Source organism: Emys orbicularis, chromosome 5 (assembly GCF_028017835.1).
Source record: "Emys orbicularis isolate rEmyOrb1 chromosome 5, rEmyOrb1.hap1, whole genome shotgun sequence".
Lineage (NCBI taxonomy): Eukaryota > Metazoa > Chordata > Testudines > Emydidae > Emys > Emys orbicularis.
The window spans coordinates 119,885,025-119,906,191 of record NC_088687.1 but is presented as its reverse complement, the minus strand read 5'-3'; the positions used below and the strand labels follow the sequence as shown (position 1 = coordinate 119,906,191).

At 41.3% G+C, this 21,167-nt stretch overlaps 1 protein-coding gene across 2 annotated transcripts in view; it reads right to left on the bottom strand.

Moving 5' to 3' along the window:
- The window catches only part of STK32B (serine/threonine kinase 32B), a 272,197-nt gene that overhangs the window by 73,712 nt on the left and 177,318 nt on the right, over window positions 1–21,167 (bottom strand). For both annotated transcript variants that reach the window (XM_065405246.1, XM_065405247.1), the window contains one exon: window positions 4,048–4,085. In XM_065405246.1, the coding sequence (XP_065261318.1) occupies window positions 4,048–4,085 (38 nt within the window). The remainder of the gene's footprint in view (window positions 1–4,047; window positions 4,086–21,167) is intronic.

Below are 21,167 nucleotides of genomic sequence, written 5' to 3'. Positions count from 1 at the left end.
TGTGATCATCTAGTCCGACCTCCGGTAGAACACGAGCCATAGAACTTCCCCAAAATAATTCCTAGAGCATATCTTTTAGAAAAAAATCCAATCTTGATTTAAAAATGTGCAGTGATGGAGAATCCACCGTGACCCTTGGTAAGTTGTTCCAATGGTTAATTACTCACTGTTAAAAATGTATTCCTTATTTCCAATCTGAATTTGTCTAGCTTTGACTTCCAACCATTGGGGATTGTGTTATACCTTTCTCTGCTAGATTGAAGAGACCGTCATTAAATATTTGTTCCCCATGTAGGCATTTATAGATTGTAATCAAGTCACTCCTTAATCTTCTCTTTGTTAAACTAAATACAGGAAAAGCTGTTTTATCCGGTTTATAGTTCGGTTGGCGTGGGACCGGCAGGGCTCTGGGAAGGAATTTGGGTGTGGGAACGGACTTGGGACATGGGAGCGAGTGCAGGGTGCTGGATCCGGGAGCTGCTCACCACGGGTGGCTTCCCAAAAGCGGCGACCTGTCCCGAATGCTCTTAGGTGGAGACGTGGCAGGCAGTTCTGCGAGCTGCCTCCGCCCGCAGCTGCTGCCCTGGCAGCTCCCATTGGCCACTGTTTCTGGCCAATGGGAGCTGCGGAGGCAGCGCTCGGGGTGGGGGCAGTGCGCAGAGGGCCAAGAAACAATCCCTGCAGGACCCCACTAGAAACACACCTGCTTGGTGATGATGATTCCCTGTTTACAGTTACATGTTGAGACCTATTTGGTAGCCAGGTTTTAATCCATTTAAGGTGTACCATGTCAATTTGATATCATTTTGATTAATAATCAAAATGTTATGCAGCACCAAGTGAAATGCCTTACAGAAGTCTAAGTCTATTGCGTAAACAGTACTAGCTTTATCAACCAAACTTGTAAAGTCATCAAAAAAAGGTATCAAGTTAGTTTGACAGGATCTATTTTTCTTAAACAAATGTTGAGTGGCATTTATTGCATTATCCTCCTTTAATTCTTTACTAATTGAGTCATGCATCAACCACTCCATTAGCTTGGCCTGAATTGATGTCAGCCTGTGTAATGGGCTACATTTGCTGCTGGGGTTGTTATAAGAGCCAAGACCAACACATACACAGTTATGATTACTGTCTGCTGCCTTACTAACAAGTAAATTATCAAGGCACCTCCTTGTGGCTGAGTATGGGGATTAGCTCCACCCAGACTGATGCGGCCTTCCTTTTGTCACTTGTGCTGTGGGCACTGGTGCTCTCTAGGAGTCACAGTGCTTCCTGCTTGTGGCTTGGTCCACTGGCTGGGTCACTATTTTCCCCTTCCAAGGGTAACAAAAGTCTCACCAGACCAGATGTCCCGGTGCCATTCCAGATAGTCTTGCTGTTCAAGACTGTGCCAATTTCCTAGTGGCTGGTAAAGGATCCTGGGCCCACCCGCTACTCTGGGTTCCAGCCCAGGGATCCTACAATCAGCAGCCAAGGTCTGTACCATCTCAACCCTTTTTGCCATTTCCCTGGGCCTCCTCCTGCTCCGACAACTTTCTTCACCACTCTTCTGAGTAAACCCCTTCCATCAGGGTCAGGATCTCAGTTTTCTGTGCCCCCCCCCCACCCCTCGGTCTCCTCCTTCTCTCCTCACAAGGCCAAAGAATGACTACAGACTTCTACACTACAGTCCCCTTCTGCTCTCACTTCCTGTCTTTCTACAAGCTCAGCCTGGGCTTCATCATCAATTAGTGTCAGTCAAGCCTAAGTCTCCCCTCAGGTATTTCCTGTAAAGTTAATTGGCCCTTTCTGAACCACTTTAAACCCATCAGGGTTGGTGTGGTGTGAACACCCTCATCACAGTCTGACAGACCTATAATTATCTGGGTCATCCTGTTTATCTTTTTTAAATAATGGCTTTGGTTTTCTGGAACTTCCCCCATGTTCCAATACTTATTGAAAATCAGTGTTAATGGTCCAGTGATCTCCTCCGACAGCTCTTTTAAAACTCTTGGAAGCAAGTTATCTGAACCTGCTGATTTTAAAATGTCTAACTTTAGTAGCTGCTGTTTAACATCCTCCTGAGATATTAGTGGAATGGAAAGAGTGTTTTCATCATATGAGACTACGTCATCTATTTTTTTCCCAAATACAGAACAGAAGTATTTATGAACACTTCTGCCTTTTCAGCATTATTATTGATAATTCTACCATTTCCATCTAGTAATAGACCAATGCCATTGTCAGGATACTTTCTGTTCCCAGTATACTTAAAAATCTCATTCTTATTGTCCTTAACTCTGCTGGCCATAGATTTCTCCTTGTATCCCTTTGCTTCCCTGGTCAATTTTCTACAATTACTAGCTTCTGATTTATATTCATTATTATCAACTTCCCTTTATTGCCATTTGGTATATTTATTTGTTATAGTTGCCTTCACTTCCCCGCTAAACCTGGTCAGTTTTTAAACCAATATGCCATCTTCCTCAGTTGTGGCTTTTGGGCATCCCATGAAGTGTTCTGAAACAATTCCCAATTATCATTCGCATTCTTCTGATTAAATTCTTCCTCCCAGCTGATGTGGCTCGTAATTGTTTTCAGCTCTGTGAAATTGGCCCTTTCAGGTGCATCAATAAAGAAATTCTAAATAGAAACAAATCTGAGTAGAAATTTTAAAAGTTAAATTCCTTTGCAAAAACGTTGCCAGCTTCTGTAATCAGCATGTTAAAAATAAAAATATAAATAAATGTCCATGGCACAATGTGTATCTTTAAGAAGCTTAAGTTTATGCCTCAAAAGTGGCATATGGACCATCAGGCCCACCAACAGCAATTCTGGGTCCCAGGGCAGGACAGTCAATGGGCCCCCATCCCGTGCAGACACGGTCCACCTGACATTTGGGCAGTGCTGCACCTGTACTGGCTGGTACCCAGCGAGCTGCTGCCGGCTGTGCTGCTGGTGCCCAGCGAGCTGCTGCCGGCTGTGCTGCTGGGCGTGCTCTTCTTCCTTCGCCGCCGGTACCATCCCGCACGCGCCTAGGAGCCCTGCCAGAGGCGACTAGTGGGAGGGACACAAAGGGGGGCACCAGCTAAGGGGGGGGGACATGTGACACCCGCATGTGACCTCTCCCATGTGACCTTCCACGTGACTCCTCCCCTCCCTGCCCCGTCCCCAGCCCAGGGTCCCTGCACTCTCCCCATCCCCTTCTCCCCATCCCATGTTACCTCCTGCTGTGCCAGCCTGGCTCCTCCTGGTTGTTTGGCTGCTCGCCTGACAGCCAGGCTCTGGAGCCACTCCTGGATGCTGCCCAGTGCAGCACAGAAGCTGCCCGGGAGAGCACCTGCCTGCAATAGTAGCAGGCTGCCCCCCCCCCCAGGCTCAGCTTCTGGTGACAGTGGCCAGAGCTCCCACACCCTCCCCAGCAGGCTCAGAGATGGCTTCTGTCCCCAGACATGAGGGCTAAAAACTTCCTTGTATTTTTAAATGAAAGTAGAGATTTCCACATAATTACAGAATTCCAGGAACTGAGGCTTTAAAAAAACAACAGCCCAGAACATTAAGCGTCAGCAGATTTGCAATCAAAAGATTTGACAATACTGGAAATAGAGGCAGATGAGAGTGCCATTTTGAATGGCCTGCCACGCTCATACCAGAAATTGCTAAAGCACAAATCCAGTCTGTATGTGAGTGTAACATAGTTGGCCCAGTTACTTATCAAAGCTCAAACATCCAGCCCGTGTTTTTTATACGAGAGAAAAATGCTTCAAAACTGAAGATCTGATTACGTATGACAATAGGTAACGCTACAATCTTTGTAGAATGACATATTGGAAAGAATACATGAGGGAATATGTGAATATTAATTGTTTGGGTGGAGCCCACCCAAATGGCTGAAGAGCCTATCAAGACAGCTGACAAACCTGACAGACAAGTTGCTGCAGAGAAAGACCAGACTTGGCACATGAACCCAGTCTCTCTGATGAACTCACGCAGCACTAATCACAGAGCCACTGGTGCAGCCCATGAAATTGAAATGTTGGGGACAAAATAATCTTAGGAACTCACCGTGCTCATCCAGCAGTATGTTGTCAGGTTTGATATCTCTGTAAAATAAGAAATGGAAGTGCATTATATACAGTACTGAATGGATATGTGCAAATTCAAAAGTGTTTCTCTTCTGTGCAGGAGACCTGGGTCAATAAAACTATTACACTTCCAAAGGAAACCACACATTACCCAAAGGCAAATGATTCTATTGATGTCCTTTTACTGACCTGAGAAAATGGGCATGCTGAGCAGATTCAGTTAGTTTCCATTTGACATGGCTTTATTTTCACATGGCTAGCACTGAAACAGGTAGCTTTTAGAGATTACATGAATTATTCATTATAACAGGGGGCAGGGAGAGGGGGTGATTTGCAGCTGGAGGTGCCCATTTGTCTTGGGGAGTCTTAGTTTGACAGACCTGAGCAAGGAGGGCATGGACGGGGCATTAATAGGGGACATGGATGACCCCTCCACACCTCCCACTATCCACTAATCTCCCATGTCCCCCCCACATTGCCACACAGTCCTCCTAACCACCCCTTGCCACCACTCCCCATAACTCCTCACATGGCTACCTACTCCATAGAGCAGTAGGTAAGTGGAGATTTGGGTGTTATTAAAGGGGGCACGGTTGTGTGTGCGGAAGCCTGGGATGAAAGGGACGGTGACAGTGCTGGGGGCAGGGTCCCAGTGGCTCTGCACCAAGGCACTGGCACTTGCAGGGCTCCCCTAAACTGCTACCTCAGCTTTGGGGCACATGGAAACAGCATGGCCATGGTTTGGAGTCTTAATATGCTGATGCCCATGCAGAAAGATGCTAAACTCCCCATCATCCCACCTTGAAGTCAAGCTGCCTTGGACTGAAGTTTCTACTAATCTCATGAAAGCAGCCATTACAAACTCTCAAACTGAGCGGGAGAACTTATCTATAATTTATGAACTAGTTTTACTTAATAAGTAATAAAGACCTTGATACATGCATTTCCATTTACCCAAGTGACAATTTGATTACTTCGAGTTAAATACTTCTCAGGAAATATAAACTAGAATTATAACAAGCCTGTACATTACTTTAAAATATGCTAATGTGTATTTAGATTTCACTAATAAGTTTCAACCTAGGTGCCTAGAAATAAATTGAGTCAATAAGTGGTTAAAAGTGCTGAAACTGGAAAATTTGTTACACTAGTTCAGAACACTACTTTTTAAATGAAACTGTACACAGCAAAAAGACAGTGGCAGCAATTACACCCTAGACATTTTTCACATAACATGATTTGTGATATCACACAAAATTGACAGCTTTTCAGACAAGAGAAAGAAGCTTGATGGCTGAGTTAAGGGTTATAAGATACAAAGTTTTCATTGCTTTAACATTTGGTAAGAATTCTAAGAACTCATAAGTAAATTAAAACTATGGTTGCAAGTTAGCTGTGGTAGTAACAATGGTGAATTTCAGGAAAAATCAGAAATAGCTTTGAAACATTCAGTGCATGCTTGGGGATAATGTGCATGTGTAAAAAATCTGGCTATAAATTACTGTCTGGAAAGGCCATTTAGAATTTATATTTCCAAGTTTATAACTTTAGACTTATTTTTGATTGAAAACTGTCACAAACAACTCCATAAAATTTTGTTTTGTATAAATTTTGATTGGCAAATCAGTAAAAACCTGTTTTAAGGATCTATAGTTTCCATGAAATCAAATATGCCCAATGGAGTGCCATCTATGAATGCAAGGCATGCACTGCATGCCTGGCCTTCTGTGCATTGTCCAACTTTCACCTGCGGGCCAAATCTGATTTGTAGGATGATTCTGTCCAGCCCAGGAGGACACCATTTTGTAAAACAAACCTCCGCACAGTGTGACCTCACATGCAGCGTACATGCGAGTTCATGCTGCACGGAGGATGCCATTTTGGACCACCTAAGGTATACAAGTGAGCTGGTGTGGCCTTACTAAAATTGTCACAGCATGCCACTGGATATACCCATTAGTATCAAAATTGCCTCCCCAGAATGGTATACACAATCAGAATAAATTTACCACTTTGTGACTTCTAGATAAACGTAAGCCTCCTGGGGCAGATCCTCAACTGTTGTAAATTGTCAGAGCTCTGGTGATTTCAGTGAAGATACAACAATGTACACAGACTGAGGATCTGTCTCTTCAGGTAATTTACTTAAACTTTGTCTCTGCTGTCACATAACCATTTTTATTTTACTTTTTCTAATTTATTATTCATCCTTATATTTTGTTAATCAAAATATATACACATATTAATTCTCAAGACTTTGCTTTAGTTTAAGATACCCAAAATTCAACAAATTCAAAAGAAACATGGAATAGGTAACTGATCAATTAAAATTTTTTAGGCAGTATATGCTATTATAATATTTAGAGCCTGATCCTGCACATCTCAAGTGAGTAAAAATACTTCTGCTTAGGTCTTTGCAGGCTTCAGCTTTTTATTTAATAATGAAGCAGAGTTTAGCAGCATTAGTGATATAATTTAAAAGATCTTAACTGAATTTCTCATTTCAGGAAATACAGTTTAAGCGCTTGATCCTGCTCCTATTGAGATAAATGGAAAAACTCAACATGGCTTCAGTGGGAGTAAGATTGGATCAGAGTTCTATAAAGTTAATAAAATGGGAATTCTGTTTCATAATCTATGATAGTTTTTCATGACAATGCAAAAAGGTACCCAACAGTTTAGTTATCCTAAACTCAATCCTTTTTAAATTTCAGTTTTTGTGAATTTTAAGAATGAGATAAATATCAGAAATGGTTTATAAGCATTAAATACTTATTATTATGTAAACATAAAATATTACATTAAAAGAAATTGGATCTAGTCTGGCAAATCCAATGTTCACGCTGTATATTGCCTGACAACAGATGTGTTCTACTTGGTGGGTGTATCTATAATGTTCTGAAGCAGTCAAATGATAACATTAGATCTATGCTAATCTACCTGAGACAAATTCAGTGAGTGGTTTACACATGATACCCCAGATCCACATGTACCAGGGGTTGGCAACCTTTCAGAAGTGGTGTGCCGAGTCTTCATTTATTCACTCTAATTTAAGGTTTCGCGTGCCAGTAATACAATTGAATGTTTTTGGAAGGTCTCTTTCTATAAGTCTTTAATATATAACTAAACTGTTGTATGTAAAGTAAATAAGGTTTTTAAAATGGTTAAGAGGCTTTATTTAAAATTAAATTAAAATGCAGAGCCCCCCGGACCAGTGTCCAGCACCCAGGCAGTGTGAGTGCCACTGAAAATCAGCTCACGTGCCGCCTTCGGCACGCGTGCCATAGGTTGCCTACCCCGGACATACACTGTAGACAAGGTTTTTTCCCCACCTGGGGGAACTACACCTGCTCCATTTATTTTATTCTTTCTATTCTGAGGCAAGGCAGTGTGTGGCTACAGCCTTGGGGCAGGTTACCCTGGGTTATGTCTTATTCTGAAAAGCAATCTAATCAGTCAAAACCTGCAGAACTGTGATACATATATACAACTGCTTTGTCTGGAAATAAATGCATTTAAAGCAAGGACAAGTCAGGAGCTAGCCAAAATCACTAGAAAAACATGCAGTTATTGTTATTGGGTATTCAGTACCTGAACATTTACCTCCAACAGACCAAAGTAAACCAGTCTCTTGAAAAATAAATGGTCTGGTCAAATATATCTAAGTGTATGAGTAAAGCATAGCGCAATACATGAAAATGGTCATAAGTGGGACAAGCCATTTGACTAGCAGCATAAATTCAGACATGTTAATTTAAGTAAAAAATCTATTTGTTATGATAGAAAGTATTTTGCATCTTGGCATGCCTGTTCAAATAGCAGTATGTGAAATTCAGTGCATTAACTTCAAGGTTTTTTGGCTATTATGAATATCCATACAAATGAACGGAAGCCATCAAATCAGGATCCAGGACCTCAGGGGTCCTGCTTCAAGCTCACAATAGAAATCCCATTACATCTGCAAAAAGCACACTAGTCAGACGTTGAACTGTGCCTATTCCTTGTGCTGCTTCCACATCATTCGCTATGTAGTGTTTAGCAGTGCTACTGTATTCACCAGTTTCCATAAGAGGGGAAGTTCATTCCATTTACCCCCTTTGCTTAGTGTGAATTGGTTACTAGTCAGCATCTCCTTGTAAAGAGCAGATTGATCCAAGCAGCTTGATTGTCATAATCGGGCATAGGACAGAAGAAAAGAGGTATGCGTGTAAGCTTTTCTTGCTAACCATTGCCTGTAAAACCACTTCTGCCTCCCTTTGTTCTCTGGATATTAGAGTGTGTCAGACTGGTGTTGCCTTAAGAATATAAATACAATCAAAATAGAAAATACCCTACCAAGATTCCAAATAAGAAATTAACTTCTGCTATGAAATTCAGAGCGAGTGGAATCCCCACTGTAAAGATGTTCACTGTGTAGAGAGCATACCATGTTGCTCACATTATACTGATCAAGCTCAGCCAAGGCACGATTCAAAGCCCACTGAAGTCAGTGGAATAGCTCAAGTTGACCTTGAGGGGCTTAGCTTCACGTCCTTAATGTCTCCACTGCTCTTTCCTTTCTCTGGCTCATGTTGGAGAGTGGGGTAGGAGCCAGCTTTTACACCAGGAAGTCAGCAACTGACAGGAGCAGAACAATTGGATTTACAATCCAAAATCTAGGGTGCTGGAAAGCATCCATTCAAATAAATGATGAAGTTAAAAAAAAAAACACATGGTGCATGTTAATTGCCTTTTTTTTCCCTGTTTGTGTGCAGTTTATTGTTGATGATCCAATAAACTTTTTCTTCAGGAAATCAATCAGATGGTGTGAGTGTGGTAAAGGTTGTCATGGTGGTCTGTGTAAAGCCTGGTTTTGAATCTCCGCCCTTGTCTCTTCTTTCTTGGGCTGGAAGGATGGCAAAGGCAGCATGCTGAACCATTGAGGAGTGGGAAGGCTTCATCCAGATGGAATGTTGTCTTTCCCCCTTTAAGAACATAAGAACAGCCATAGTGGGTCAGACCAAAGGTCTATCCAGCCCAGTATCCTGACTTTTGACAGTGGCCAATGCCAGGCGCCCCGGAACGAATGAATGGAACAGGTAATCATCAAGTGATCCATCTCCTGTCACCCATTCCCAGCTTCTGGCAAAACTGAGGCTAGGGTTTTTAGCTGAAAGAAGATTATGGCAGGAATCAAGAAGAATAGATAGATATTATGTTCTTGGACTTTAACAAGTGTAAAGTCTTTCCCAGCAGGCTATGAAGGATACTAACTAGTAATAAAATGAGAGGTTAAATTCTGGTGTGGACTAGATTAACTGGCAGAAATAAAAGTAGGACTAAGTGGCCAATCTTCAACATGGAAGGAAACTAATTGTGAAATGCTCCAAAGACCTGTATTGGGATTAGCAGTGCATAACTTCCTAAGTGTCCGGGTGGTTAAACACTGGAATAAATTGCCTAGGAAGGTTGTGGAATCTCCATCATTGGAGGTTTTTAAGAGCAGGTTAGACAAACACCTGTCAGGGATGGCCTAGATAATACTTAGTTCTGCCATGAGTGCAGGGGACTGGACTAGATGACCTCTTGAGGTCCCTTCCAGTCCTATGATTCTATAAGAATATTTATTAATGATCTGAACTGATAAAATTTCCAGATGATTTAATCTAGAGAGGACTGTGAGGAACTTCAGAAGGACCCAGTAAAGTGATTGGGAAATACAGAGGCAGATTGTAATGGGGGTCACTCACTTCTTGTACTGCAGTCCTTTTTCTGCTCCTGCTGCCCCTGTAGGCTGTCAACCTTGCTTAGCAGGCCTTCAGTGGCTCAGCCTTTCAGCTGGGTCACACAATCAAAACAAACTCCTTCTGGGTAGCAAATAGTAAAAAAACTCTGTCTATCTGCCCTCAACACGGTCTTCAGCCCCAGCTCTGGGCCCTTTAAATTCAGCCTTTTGCTTGGGCTTCCAAATGAACCTTTGTCCCCTTCTTGGGGCATACAACACTTCACCAGTGAGGGAACCTGGAACTGCCCACTACTCCAGGTTCCAACCCAGGGACCCTATACACAGCAGCCATGTACCGCTCACTTTGATTCATTGCTGCTATTTCCCTGGCCCTTTTCTCAACTGTCCCTTTTATCTTCACCCCTCACCTCTGTGTTAAAGTCCTCAGGTCCTCTCTCAGTCAGCTTAAGCAAATGCAGCCAGAACAAAACTCTGGCTATCCCTGAGGCTCCTTGCCCCTCTGGTCCCAGTCAGGAACTGAACTGCTGAGGCCCTTCAGCAACTTTTATCTGAGCCTGCTAGGCTCTGATTGGCCTCTCTAGGCAGGCCTGGAAGGCCCACCTTTGTTGCTCCTTTTCTAGGGCGGGTGTAATAGGACCATGGAGTCTCCTGTAGGGAGTCAGAAAGACCAGGTACACCCCATCATATAGAAGAAATTGAGAGTAGACAATTCAAGATAAAATACATTGGAAGGATCCGTTTGAACTACTCATACACATTAATGGTTTCTAAATGAATCATTCTACAGAGAGACCTGGTGTCACTGTGTGCAGCTAAATGAAGATATCTGCTTATTTGGCTGCCATTACATATTGAGCCAGGTAGCATTAAAAAAAGGGATAAAGAATAATATTGAAAAAATTTTAATGCCATAATATAAATCAAATGGTATGATATAAATATTAATATAAATATATAAATAATAAATAATATATTATATATAATATATTAAATATTATATATATTATATAAAATAATCTACATATAAATATATAATGGTATGATACAAATATAAATAAAATGGTTTGAGTTTATCTCATCCCCAAAAGGACATGAAAGAAATAGAGAAGGTCCAGAGAAGTGCGAAGCAAATAGAGCCATGGAAAGACTTGCCCATGAGAAGACATTAAACAGACTAGGGCTATTTAATGTGCACAAGAGATTTGTAAAAGGCAACATGATGGGGTAAATAAAATAAGAAATGGTGCAGAGAAGGTCAATAGCACACTCCTGTTTATTCTTATAATTCAAGGACACGGTGATACCAAATGAACTTGAAAGAAAACACATTTTATATACAAGGATGTAAATATTTTTGTACATTTTTAATTAACCGGTGAAACTCACTGCCACAAGACATAATTGAGACAAAAAGCTCAGTAAGATTAAGAAAAGGGTCAGACATTTCCATGAATAATAAAATATCAGCTAGAGCTCCATTAGCTAAGATAAATATATGCACCTTAGGAAAGCACTTCTACAATCAGCACAGCTGCTGGCTCTTCTTAGTTTGTTGAAACCCATTACTAATAATGTTGTTATTCAGCCTGAGGGAACTGAAGAACTAACATTGGCCATCTGTTTTTTCCTGCTTTCATATTCTGCAGCAACCATGCAATTACCACAATCTTGGTTGCTGCCATTTTCCACTTTATAATTTCCGACTCATGCCACAAATTCCCTTCTACTTTGTCAAAGTACTTTTTTCCAGAGAACAGAATGATTTTAGGTGGTAGCTGTCCCTTGCCAACCTAGGCTATTTTCTGATATTCCTGGAGAAGATCTTCACACCTGCACTTACAAACAGTTCAGACTGTCCATTATCTCATGTTTAAGGATTGCCATCCCTTTCCTGGGCTCCAGAAAAAATCCAGGAAGTATTATTTTAGTTTCCTGTCTGATGATCTCCCATTCTTTTCCCTGGACTTCCTGCAAGATTTTCTCGATGATATTTCCAGTCTCCCAAGCATTGGAAATCTAGGTGCTAAGCACCTACTATTCCAACTAAAGACAATGGGAACTGTGGTTTCTCAGTATCTCTAGTTGTCTCAGGTTTGTTGACGTCACCAGGCATCACCATCACCACAGGTAACTCAGGAGGGTGGAAAATCACAAGTGTCAATGAAGCCTTCCTGCACTAGGCCTGAACCAAACTCCTTCCATGTTTAAACTCTAATCGACCTCAAAAGCCAGGTGCAAGTGGAATGTGTAAGCAACCTGCTATCAGTGGTAACCCCCCTTACCGGTAGCAAGCGGTAATAATGAGGCCTGCATGTTTCTGGCTGAAGGGAAAAAGGACAAGATAACGGTTTAAAGAAGTTACTAACAAGCTAGGCTTATAGCTGCCAAGAATGACTTAACTGCTTAAATGTAATTGCTATTTGCTTAGTAATTGTTACCAGGGACGGGAGGGGTAGAGAGAGAGGAATGGGGGGGAGGAAGGGAGGGGTAGCGGGGGAAGGGGGGGATGAGGCTTGACTGCAAAAGGTATAAAGGAAGAAAGTTTTTTCTGTTAGTGTGCTGGATTTGAGACGTGCCTGTCTCCTAGCACCGCTTTGAGATCTCAAATAAACTTTGTTTGCTTCTCCACCTGGTGTGTTTATTGGCGCGAAGCACACCGGGCCACGAACCTTCGCTGTTGCTTTGCCTCGGGCACCCTGTGCCTGCAACAGGTTGGAAGCTCAAAATTGAAGCACCCATAATTAAAGGCAAGTTTTGAAAATTTGGATATAAGTTCCCAAGGCCACAGCTGGAATCTGCAGGAACCAGAATTAGAATTCATGAATTCCTTATCTGTGGATGTGTATCCAAACCACTAGGCCACACTTTTAAGAACAGCTTCCCTCTGGCAAGTTTCTTGTTCTCAAGTGGCCTATACACTTGTAGAAGAGGGGGCCGGGTTTGCACCTAAAGAATAATCAAAGAATAGTTTCATCAAAGGAATTTAGATCAAAAATTGAACTTGCATTTTGAAGATGATTTTTTACATTCTTAGAGCAGGTGATCGCTGCCTGTTTGTAATTGTTTGGCCTCCCACCCAACCCCCAATCCCAATTGCTAATATTTACAAGCTTGTAATTTTACATAGCAAGACACTGTCTATAGAATTTTTGATGGATGAACTTTTCAGAATGATTTTTCTCAATCAGGATCACTGTGTGTGTTCAGCTCCTACAGCGACCTGACACTAAGTGGTCTTAAGCTTTACACAATAAGGGCCTGATCCAAAGCCCATTGAAGTTAATGGAAAGACTCCTACCGGCTTTAGCAAGCATTGTTTCAGCCCTAACCAAGCTCTAACTGTTATGTTCATGGCATACACACAGAAAAGTTAGAGAAAAACATTAATACTCTTGCTGGAAAGTTGCAGCATAACACTACTTTATTTCTTAAAATTCAGAATGATTAACACACAAGAACCCCAAAACAGAGAAAACAAAAGCAGGCTGCTCCCTAAATCAAAGATTCACAATTCATCCCACATTACTCTAGGATAGTTGCCTGCCGCTGGGCTCTGATTGCACGCTTCTTTAGAGAGCCTCCAGCTGGCGAGCTATTAGAATGTAAAGTGATTGATCACAATTTTAAACACAATTTTCAATAAACACTAACTTTTTTTTTTTTTTTTAGTGCTGACATGTAATAAATGAAAATAAACCCATGCTGCTAATTTAACAATGTGTCATATGGGACAAACAGAGAAAAACCAGGACAGAATTCACTGTACATTAAAAGTACAGTTGAATCTCTTTCTATTTTCTTAATTATACAGCTAATCTTTTATATTAATATTTTCCTTTTTCAGCAGAAGTAGTCCATAGAAGTAATTCTTACTATGTCACCTAGGAGAAAGACAAAATTACAGAGAAACAAACCATCAACAACCTTTTAATCTATAAGGTGCCTCACGATCTCTTTGTCAGATCCTATATGTTTCCAGTTTGTTAAAATATTCCCCATAGCAATGGCCAATCATGCGCACAAATTGTAGTCTAGGATATGGAGAACACTGTACAAAGAGCAGCTGTCTGGAATGAATAATAGTACAAGATGATGTCTAGAAGTTAGCTGCTACCATTAAAAAAACTAAAGCACAGGTAAAAAAAAATGAATTATGGATGATAAATTCAAGCCATGCGAGGACAATTCAAATAACCTGATCCTGCTGAGTATCTGATCCACTCAAAAAATAAATTATTCCAGATTAGCTCTTCTCTACCAGTTTGATGCAGCACACAAAATACCTGACCGGATCTTTTTAATATTTTACACTGAGTTACAGCAAGATATATTGCACATTCACCTGCCCTAGCATAATGGGCTAATTTGATGTGGGTAGTTCAGGACAAGTTTAATAAAGATTAATATTACCTGTGTGACATTTCTTAACAACCATAAAATAATAGCAATGAGTTGGGGAATGGAAGTTTCAGCTAGAGAACATTCAGTTCACATGAGATTTACCATTACCCGAGAGCACTGAGGTGATCCCCACCAGGTGGGGAACTATGGGGTATTGTTAAACTGGTTTCTATTGACTTCAGAAAGGACTATGAATGGGTTCTGATGTTCACATTTGGGTTCAGGGGCTTGGCACTGTGCTTTACTTGTACACCTCTACCCTGATATAACGCTGTCCTCAGGAGCGAAAAAATCTTATCGCGTTATAGGTGAAACCGCGTTATATCGAACTTGCTTTGATCCACCGGAGTGCGCAGCCCTGCCCCGCTGGAGCACTGATTTACCGCGTTACATCCGAATTCGTGTTATATCGGGTCACATTATATTGGGGTAGAGGTGTATTTAGTATTGATATTCAGAAATAACAGGAATTTAAAATCACACATCCGAAGAAAGCAGATTACAAAATGCATAGTGGTTCTGACATTGTATATCAGTTGAAGCCTGAGATGTGGGATACATCACTATTCACCGGCTATACTAAAGCTAAGACAGGACTTTAGCCAGATGGGTATTGTCTCTGGATGGGCAGCACAGTAATGGCCCAGTGTGGTGAGTGATCTCAGCTGTGTTGAGAAAGCATTGCACTGCCAGGGTTCCATCCCCAGCATGGATCTGCCTGAAGAACACACTATAGTGAAAACAACTATGTTCCTTTCCTCAGCACCCTGTAGTTCAATCACCTTTTTCTCACTCCGACCCCCTACAACATTCTTCCCAGCAACTAGAACTGTCCAATGGCATTAAGCAAGCAGCACAGCAAAAGTATTAAATAAAAAGTGCTACAGCCCACACCCTAACTGAGTGGAAATGGCCGCCACTGTAGCCCAACCAGACCTCTGACTAGCAGTCCGTGTTCCCTCTATATTAATCCTGCTCATTACTAACTGCCAAAGGCTGTCCTTCCGTAACTAAGTCCTTCAGAGCCATCAATTCTTGTATTAATTAATAGTGTGATATGATGATGTGTCCCTTTAAGGCTACCATAGTGTTGAATCCTGATAACTTCAGCAGAGCTGGAAATCTTAGTCCAGTACACAAAATATTAGATTGCTAGAGAAATTGCTAGCTCTTTCTCTGCAAAGAAAGAGCTTCAACTTGTAGGGGGTTGTGTGTATGTGCATACGTATCTGGATACGTATCTGGATGTACTTCCAGAAGACAATACATGTGGTACCCAAATAAACTTAATATTTAGGTCCTGAAACAGACTTTAAAATAGGAGGAAACAAAGGGAGAAGTTGGTAATCCAATCCCTGGTACCTTTAAGGATTAGTTCAGATGTAGGTCTATTTAAACCTGTGCTAATTATATCGACAACCAGAGGCAAGTGCTACAGATGATTAACTGTAGGATAGCCTTCTGATGAACTGAGCTATTTATCCTGCAGAATATGTTTTTAAAACATTTCTCTCTCCAATGAGGTGAAAATCCTAGCACAGTTGATATCCATTAATTCTGCTTGAATTTTAAAAAAGGACTATTTTGCACCATGGTATCAACGCATACGTTTATCATTTAAGAAGCAAAGGATGCAAGAACTTGCTTAATCAACCTAGCCACTTCCAGCTGCATTGTCTGGAGGCTGTTATGCACAAAAGGTTTGAAATAACTCAGTGTCTCATTCTAATCCAAAATGTCAGAAAGCCTAACATTAATTGGGGCCAAATCTGGCCCACTGAAATTTAAGTTTTATACAGCTCTTCCCTCCCCTCCCTGCCTCCCCTGAAAAATTTATATTTCAGACCTAAAATAATTGAAAGCATCTCTTCAGAGTGACTGTGAGCTAGAATGGTAGTTTCACAGCCATTTAAGAGAGAAATACTTTCAGAAACGAACTTTTTATATGAACTTCCCAGACTGTTCAGCTACTTGAGTGAAATGGTGTTGTACACCATAGAAAAGTATATTGTACATTTGGACAGGTATCAGTGGTAGTAAAAAAGATTAATCTTTTTTTCCCTCCTATAAGAACTTTGGGCCAATAAACATTCCAAATCCAAAGATGGTCCATTTCAACCATCATACAGTAACTCCTCGCTTAACGTTGTAGTTATGTTCCTGAAAAATGTGACTTTAAGCAAAATGATGTTAAGCGAATCCAATTTCCCCATAAGAATTAATGTAAATAGCGGGGGTTAGGTTCCAGGGAAATTTTTTTCACCAGACAAAAGACTATTGTTGTTAATGTAGCCTCACACTCTACAAGGCAGCACAAATGGAGGGAGGAGAGACAGCATGGCAGACAGAGACACACACCCTGTGTGAGAGAGAGAGATGCACATTGCCCCTTTGAGTGTGCTGACCCCACTCTAAGTACACTGCCTTGTTAAGTAGATCAGCAAGTTGAGACAGCAGCTGCTCCCAGGAAGCTCCCTCCATCCTGAGCCCTGTCGTGTCATCTCCCCTCCCCCATGGAGATGAGGTAAGTGGGGTGCAGGAGCAGGGGGGAGGGGGACAGGGACACCCTGACATTAGCCCCCCTCTCCCCCCACACAGCAAGCAGAAGGCTTCCGGGAGAAGCTCCAAGGCAGATGGCAGGAGCAGCCCATGGCAGTGGGGGGAGGGACAGCTGAACTGCCAGCAATCGATAGCCTGCTGGGCGGCTGCCGCACAGGCAGGGCCGGCTCCAGGCACCAGCTTAACAAGCAGGTGCTTGGGGCGGCCAAGGGAGAGGGGCGGCACGTGCGGTAATTTGGGGGCGGCAGGTCCCTCACTCCCTCTAGGAGCGAAGGACCTGCCACTGAACTGCCGCCGCCAATCGCGACTTTTTTTTTTTTCCAATTGCCGCCGCCGATCGCAGCTTTTTTTTTTTTTTTTTGCTTGGGGCGGCAGGAATGCTGGAGCCGGCCCTGCACACAGGGAACGTAGGGGAGCGGGGGGCTGCTCTTCCTGCAAACAGTGGACAAAGCAGGCGGCTGCCAAATGACGTTATAAGGGAGCATTGCACAACTTTAAACGAGCATGTTCTCTAATTGATCAGCCACATAATGAAACAACGTTACCCGGGATGACTTTAAGTGAGGAGTTACTGTACATTATTCATTTTATATTGTTCAAATCTTGTAGCCCTCATTGAGGCAAATTTTCCATTCTTAAGTCTGGACATTAATGGACATTTTACCTTAATGAAAAGTGAATAAAGATTTCAGGATCTGGAACATTTCTGAATAAATATCATACATTATCGCCAAAAGTCTATAGATTTTACTCTAGATCCTGAATAAAATCTTAGTGTCACACTTTAGAAATGCATAAGACCATAGGTATTTTACGATGGTATTGTCCCACAAGTCATTCGTGCAAAGATCTATTTATCTTTATTAGGGCTAGAGATTTTCCTCCCATTTATAGCATTCAGTATCTTTTCAGTAATTACTCCTTAGGCTATAGTGTAAAATGCAAAGCCATTATTACTTCCATATTAATTAGCTGAGAGAAAGCACTCATGAGACACTTTGGTCAGACTTCCATTGCCCCATCCGTGTTCACTCTCATGTCTGATCTCTTTCTACATAGTGTATCGCCTGAGCAAGAGGACCATTTCTGATGCACATACATAATGTAACTGTACTGAATGTTATCACAAAATGGTGAAGTAGTCTTTATGAATCTGTTTAAGGATTCTGAAGTGCAGCAACTTTCCTTTTGTTTTTCTTTAAGGCTCTTCTTTTAAAAACAAACGAACAAACAAGAACACATCAGGCCTGAAGTCCAAAATATCTATGATCTACACTCTTTCTAAATGACCAGTGAGTGTATTACAGAGCATGACACCATTTGTGCACTACATTTGGCCTTGCCTACTCTGCATTATTTTGGGAAATCACCCACCATTGCACTATAAAAGCAACATGGGAGCACTGGACAGGGCACTGGTATTTTTATCATGGTAATCTGAGCAAAGTTAGTAGTAACAATGCTGATACTCCATCAACACTACAGTTAACATGCTGCTACCTCCAGTAGAGCTGGTACCTGTAATAATGAAACGATGGGAGATTTCCATTGACTTCAATGAGCTTTGGAACTGGCCCTTCTGTGGGCTTAATGTAACCCCACTTCATGAAACCCTCATCTTTACCCAGTATTTACATGTGATAGGAACCAATTTTCAAGCTCCCTTACTTTTACAAAAATGCAATTCAGCTAAAAAGTACCCCCTAAAACCCACACCAATGTACAAATATCTTAATTGGTACAAATTCAAACAAATATCTTTAGCTATTTCTCTCTCATCTTTATTTGGGAAAATGTGGACTTCTCAAACACTTTCAATTCTCTACTTTCATCAATAGGTGGCAGTAGTGATATCTACATTTGTAAAGTATGCATAGTGGTCACCCTTACAAACTTATTGATTTTGCCTTAGAGAAACAGATACACTTATTTCATTACAAAGCAATGGCCATTTTTAAAGGGTGACCACTGTACTTGGTCTTTCCCACAAGCATAGATCAGCACTATTCTGTTATTCTTCATTGGGCTGGTACTGTTACATCTGCTGAATTTACTTACATAGATTCCAACACAGTATTAAAACCTGACTGAATACAGAGATTCCATCGTTGTATTGTATTTCTATATTTGTTTGCAGATCCAATATGATTTTATTGCAGATTTGTTTAAACTTTGCATCATAGCAGTGAAAATAGATACAGATTGCAATACAATATGACACCAGCCCCATTAAAGTTTTCTAATGCTACAAGAGCTTGGTCCAGCAAAGAGGTGAGCACAATAGGGTGACCAGACAGCAAATGTGAAAAAATCGGGACAGGGGGTAGGGGGTAATAGGAACCTATATAAGAAAAAGACCCCAAAATTGGGACTGTCCCTATAAAATCTGGACATCTGGTCACCCTAGAGCACAACCACAGGATGCTGCTGAGCACAGTCAGCTCCCGTTGTGTTCAATGGGAGTTGAGGGTGCTCACCACCCAGGAGGAGTTCTCTACACCTCACAGGAAAGCACTGGGCAGGTTCCAACACTGCTAGTACTAATAAGCTGACCAAACAACGAAAGACTGAATCCTCCAATATGGGCTGAATGGCTCTGTGGGGAGGAGTTCCCTAGAGTTCACTCTGATTGTTGTGTTAGACATTTTGGTCTCAGACAGGATCTACAAAGCAGGTGTACAAAATCAGCTAAATATTATGTACCAAGATGTTTAAGAACATAAGAACGGCCATACTGGGAAGACCAATGGTCCATCTAGCCCAGTATCCTGTCTTCTGACAGTGGCCATTGCCAGATGCATCAGAGAGAATGAACAGAACATGTAATCATCAAGTGACCTATCCCCTGTGCCTATTCCCAGCTTCTGGCAAACAGAGACTAGGGACACTTCAGAGCATGGTTTTGCATCCCTGCCCATCCTGGCTAATAGCCATTAATAGACCTATCCTCCATGAACTTATCTAGTCCTTTTTTGCATCCTGTTATAGATTTTCAAAAGCAAATATGGATTTTGAATGCCTCCATTTTTGACTGCCCAACTCAAGACATCTAAAAAGGTATCAGTATCTAATTTTCATAAAGCACTATATATCCACCCAATGAGAAGCAGGGCCCTTTATGCTTTATCAGGTTGGGCACCCAAAAATGGGAGTGACCCAAACTTCTAGTCATTTTAGAAAATCTTGGCCATTCTCTAAAAAACATTTTCTATGGAGCATTATTGCATGCTGCACTTAATACTGAATGCAAAGATGAGATTTTTAACACCACAAAAGTTGGAACACTTACTGATAGATCCCACAGTCACTATAATACTGCTTCCTTGTACACGTACATTACAAATGGATCTTAGTTTACAGAATAGCTGGTACCTAGCAGAGTATGACTTATGTTAATTCCTGCAATTCATAATTCATCATTCCAATAAATGGTGACTGATCAGCCACTTTAGCTAGGTTGTAACCATCAGTCATGATATGTCTGGTTCATCCTAACAGAATCAGATATGCCCACTAGGTTATAATCAGACAGGAATTTTTTTTTTAAACTTTTCTTTTTTTAAAAAAAATCTGTGCATGGAAAAACACTGCAGGGATTTTGCTCAATTTTGGAGAGATTTTCTGGGGTTTTATTGGAGGACTTTTTACAGTTTGTGAAGAGAATTTTGAAATGCATTACAGTGGCCTCTGACTCATAGCCTGAATCAAGTTGCTATAGGGTACTTGAACCTTTAAAATGCCATGAGAAGGTATAAAACACTTGGGCAAAAATTAGCATAGTAAAGCACTGGTTTGCAGTCTCTTGGCTCATCTACATTGCAGTGCTAAAGCTTCTTGTAGATTTTGAAGTCAGAAGGGACCACTTGACTATCTAGTCTGACCTCCTGCATAACACCGGCCATTCAATTTTACCCAGGAATTACCTGCTGTGAAAGAAATTATTCTTTTCTAAGTGAAAACTATCAAGCCCAATAACTTGCAGGTGAACTATAGTTTATCTTTAATCTTGATTTAAAGATTCCAAGTGATGACGAATTTACTATTTCCCTTGTTCCCAATTATATTTTAATCCCTTGTGGAAGCATGTCTACATTACAATAGTACTAGAAGAGGCTCAGGACTAGATCAGCAGAGCTTTGGCAGAGCTGTGGGAAGAAAGCTTTACAAATATCTGGCTATAGCCAGCACTGAACAAAAAACAACCAACATTTTTTTGTTTGTAGAAAAGCATGCTACTAAAGAAACAATGCAAAATAAACTCCACAGATAATCAAAGTCTAAGATTAGAAGAACACATACAAGTTGCAAAGAATCAGCACATAGCAATTCAAATACTGATATAATCACAGTTGATGACGCTGTAATCTTTTCAGCTTCCTAGCTTCAAGTGTTTCTGGGATGTTCACCATGTGTGA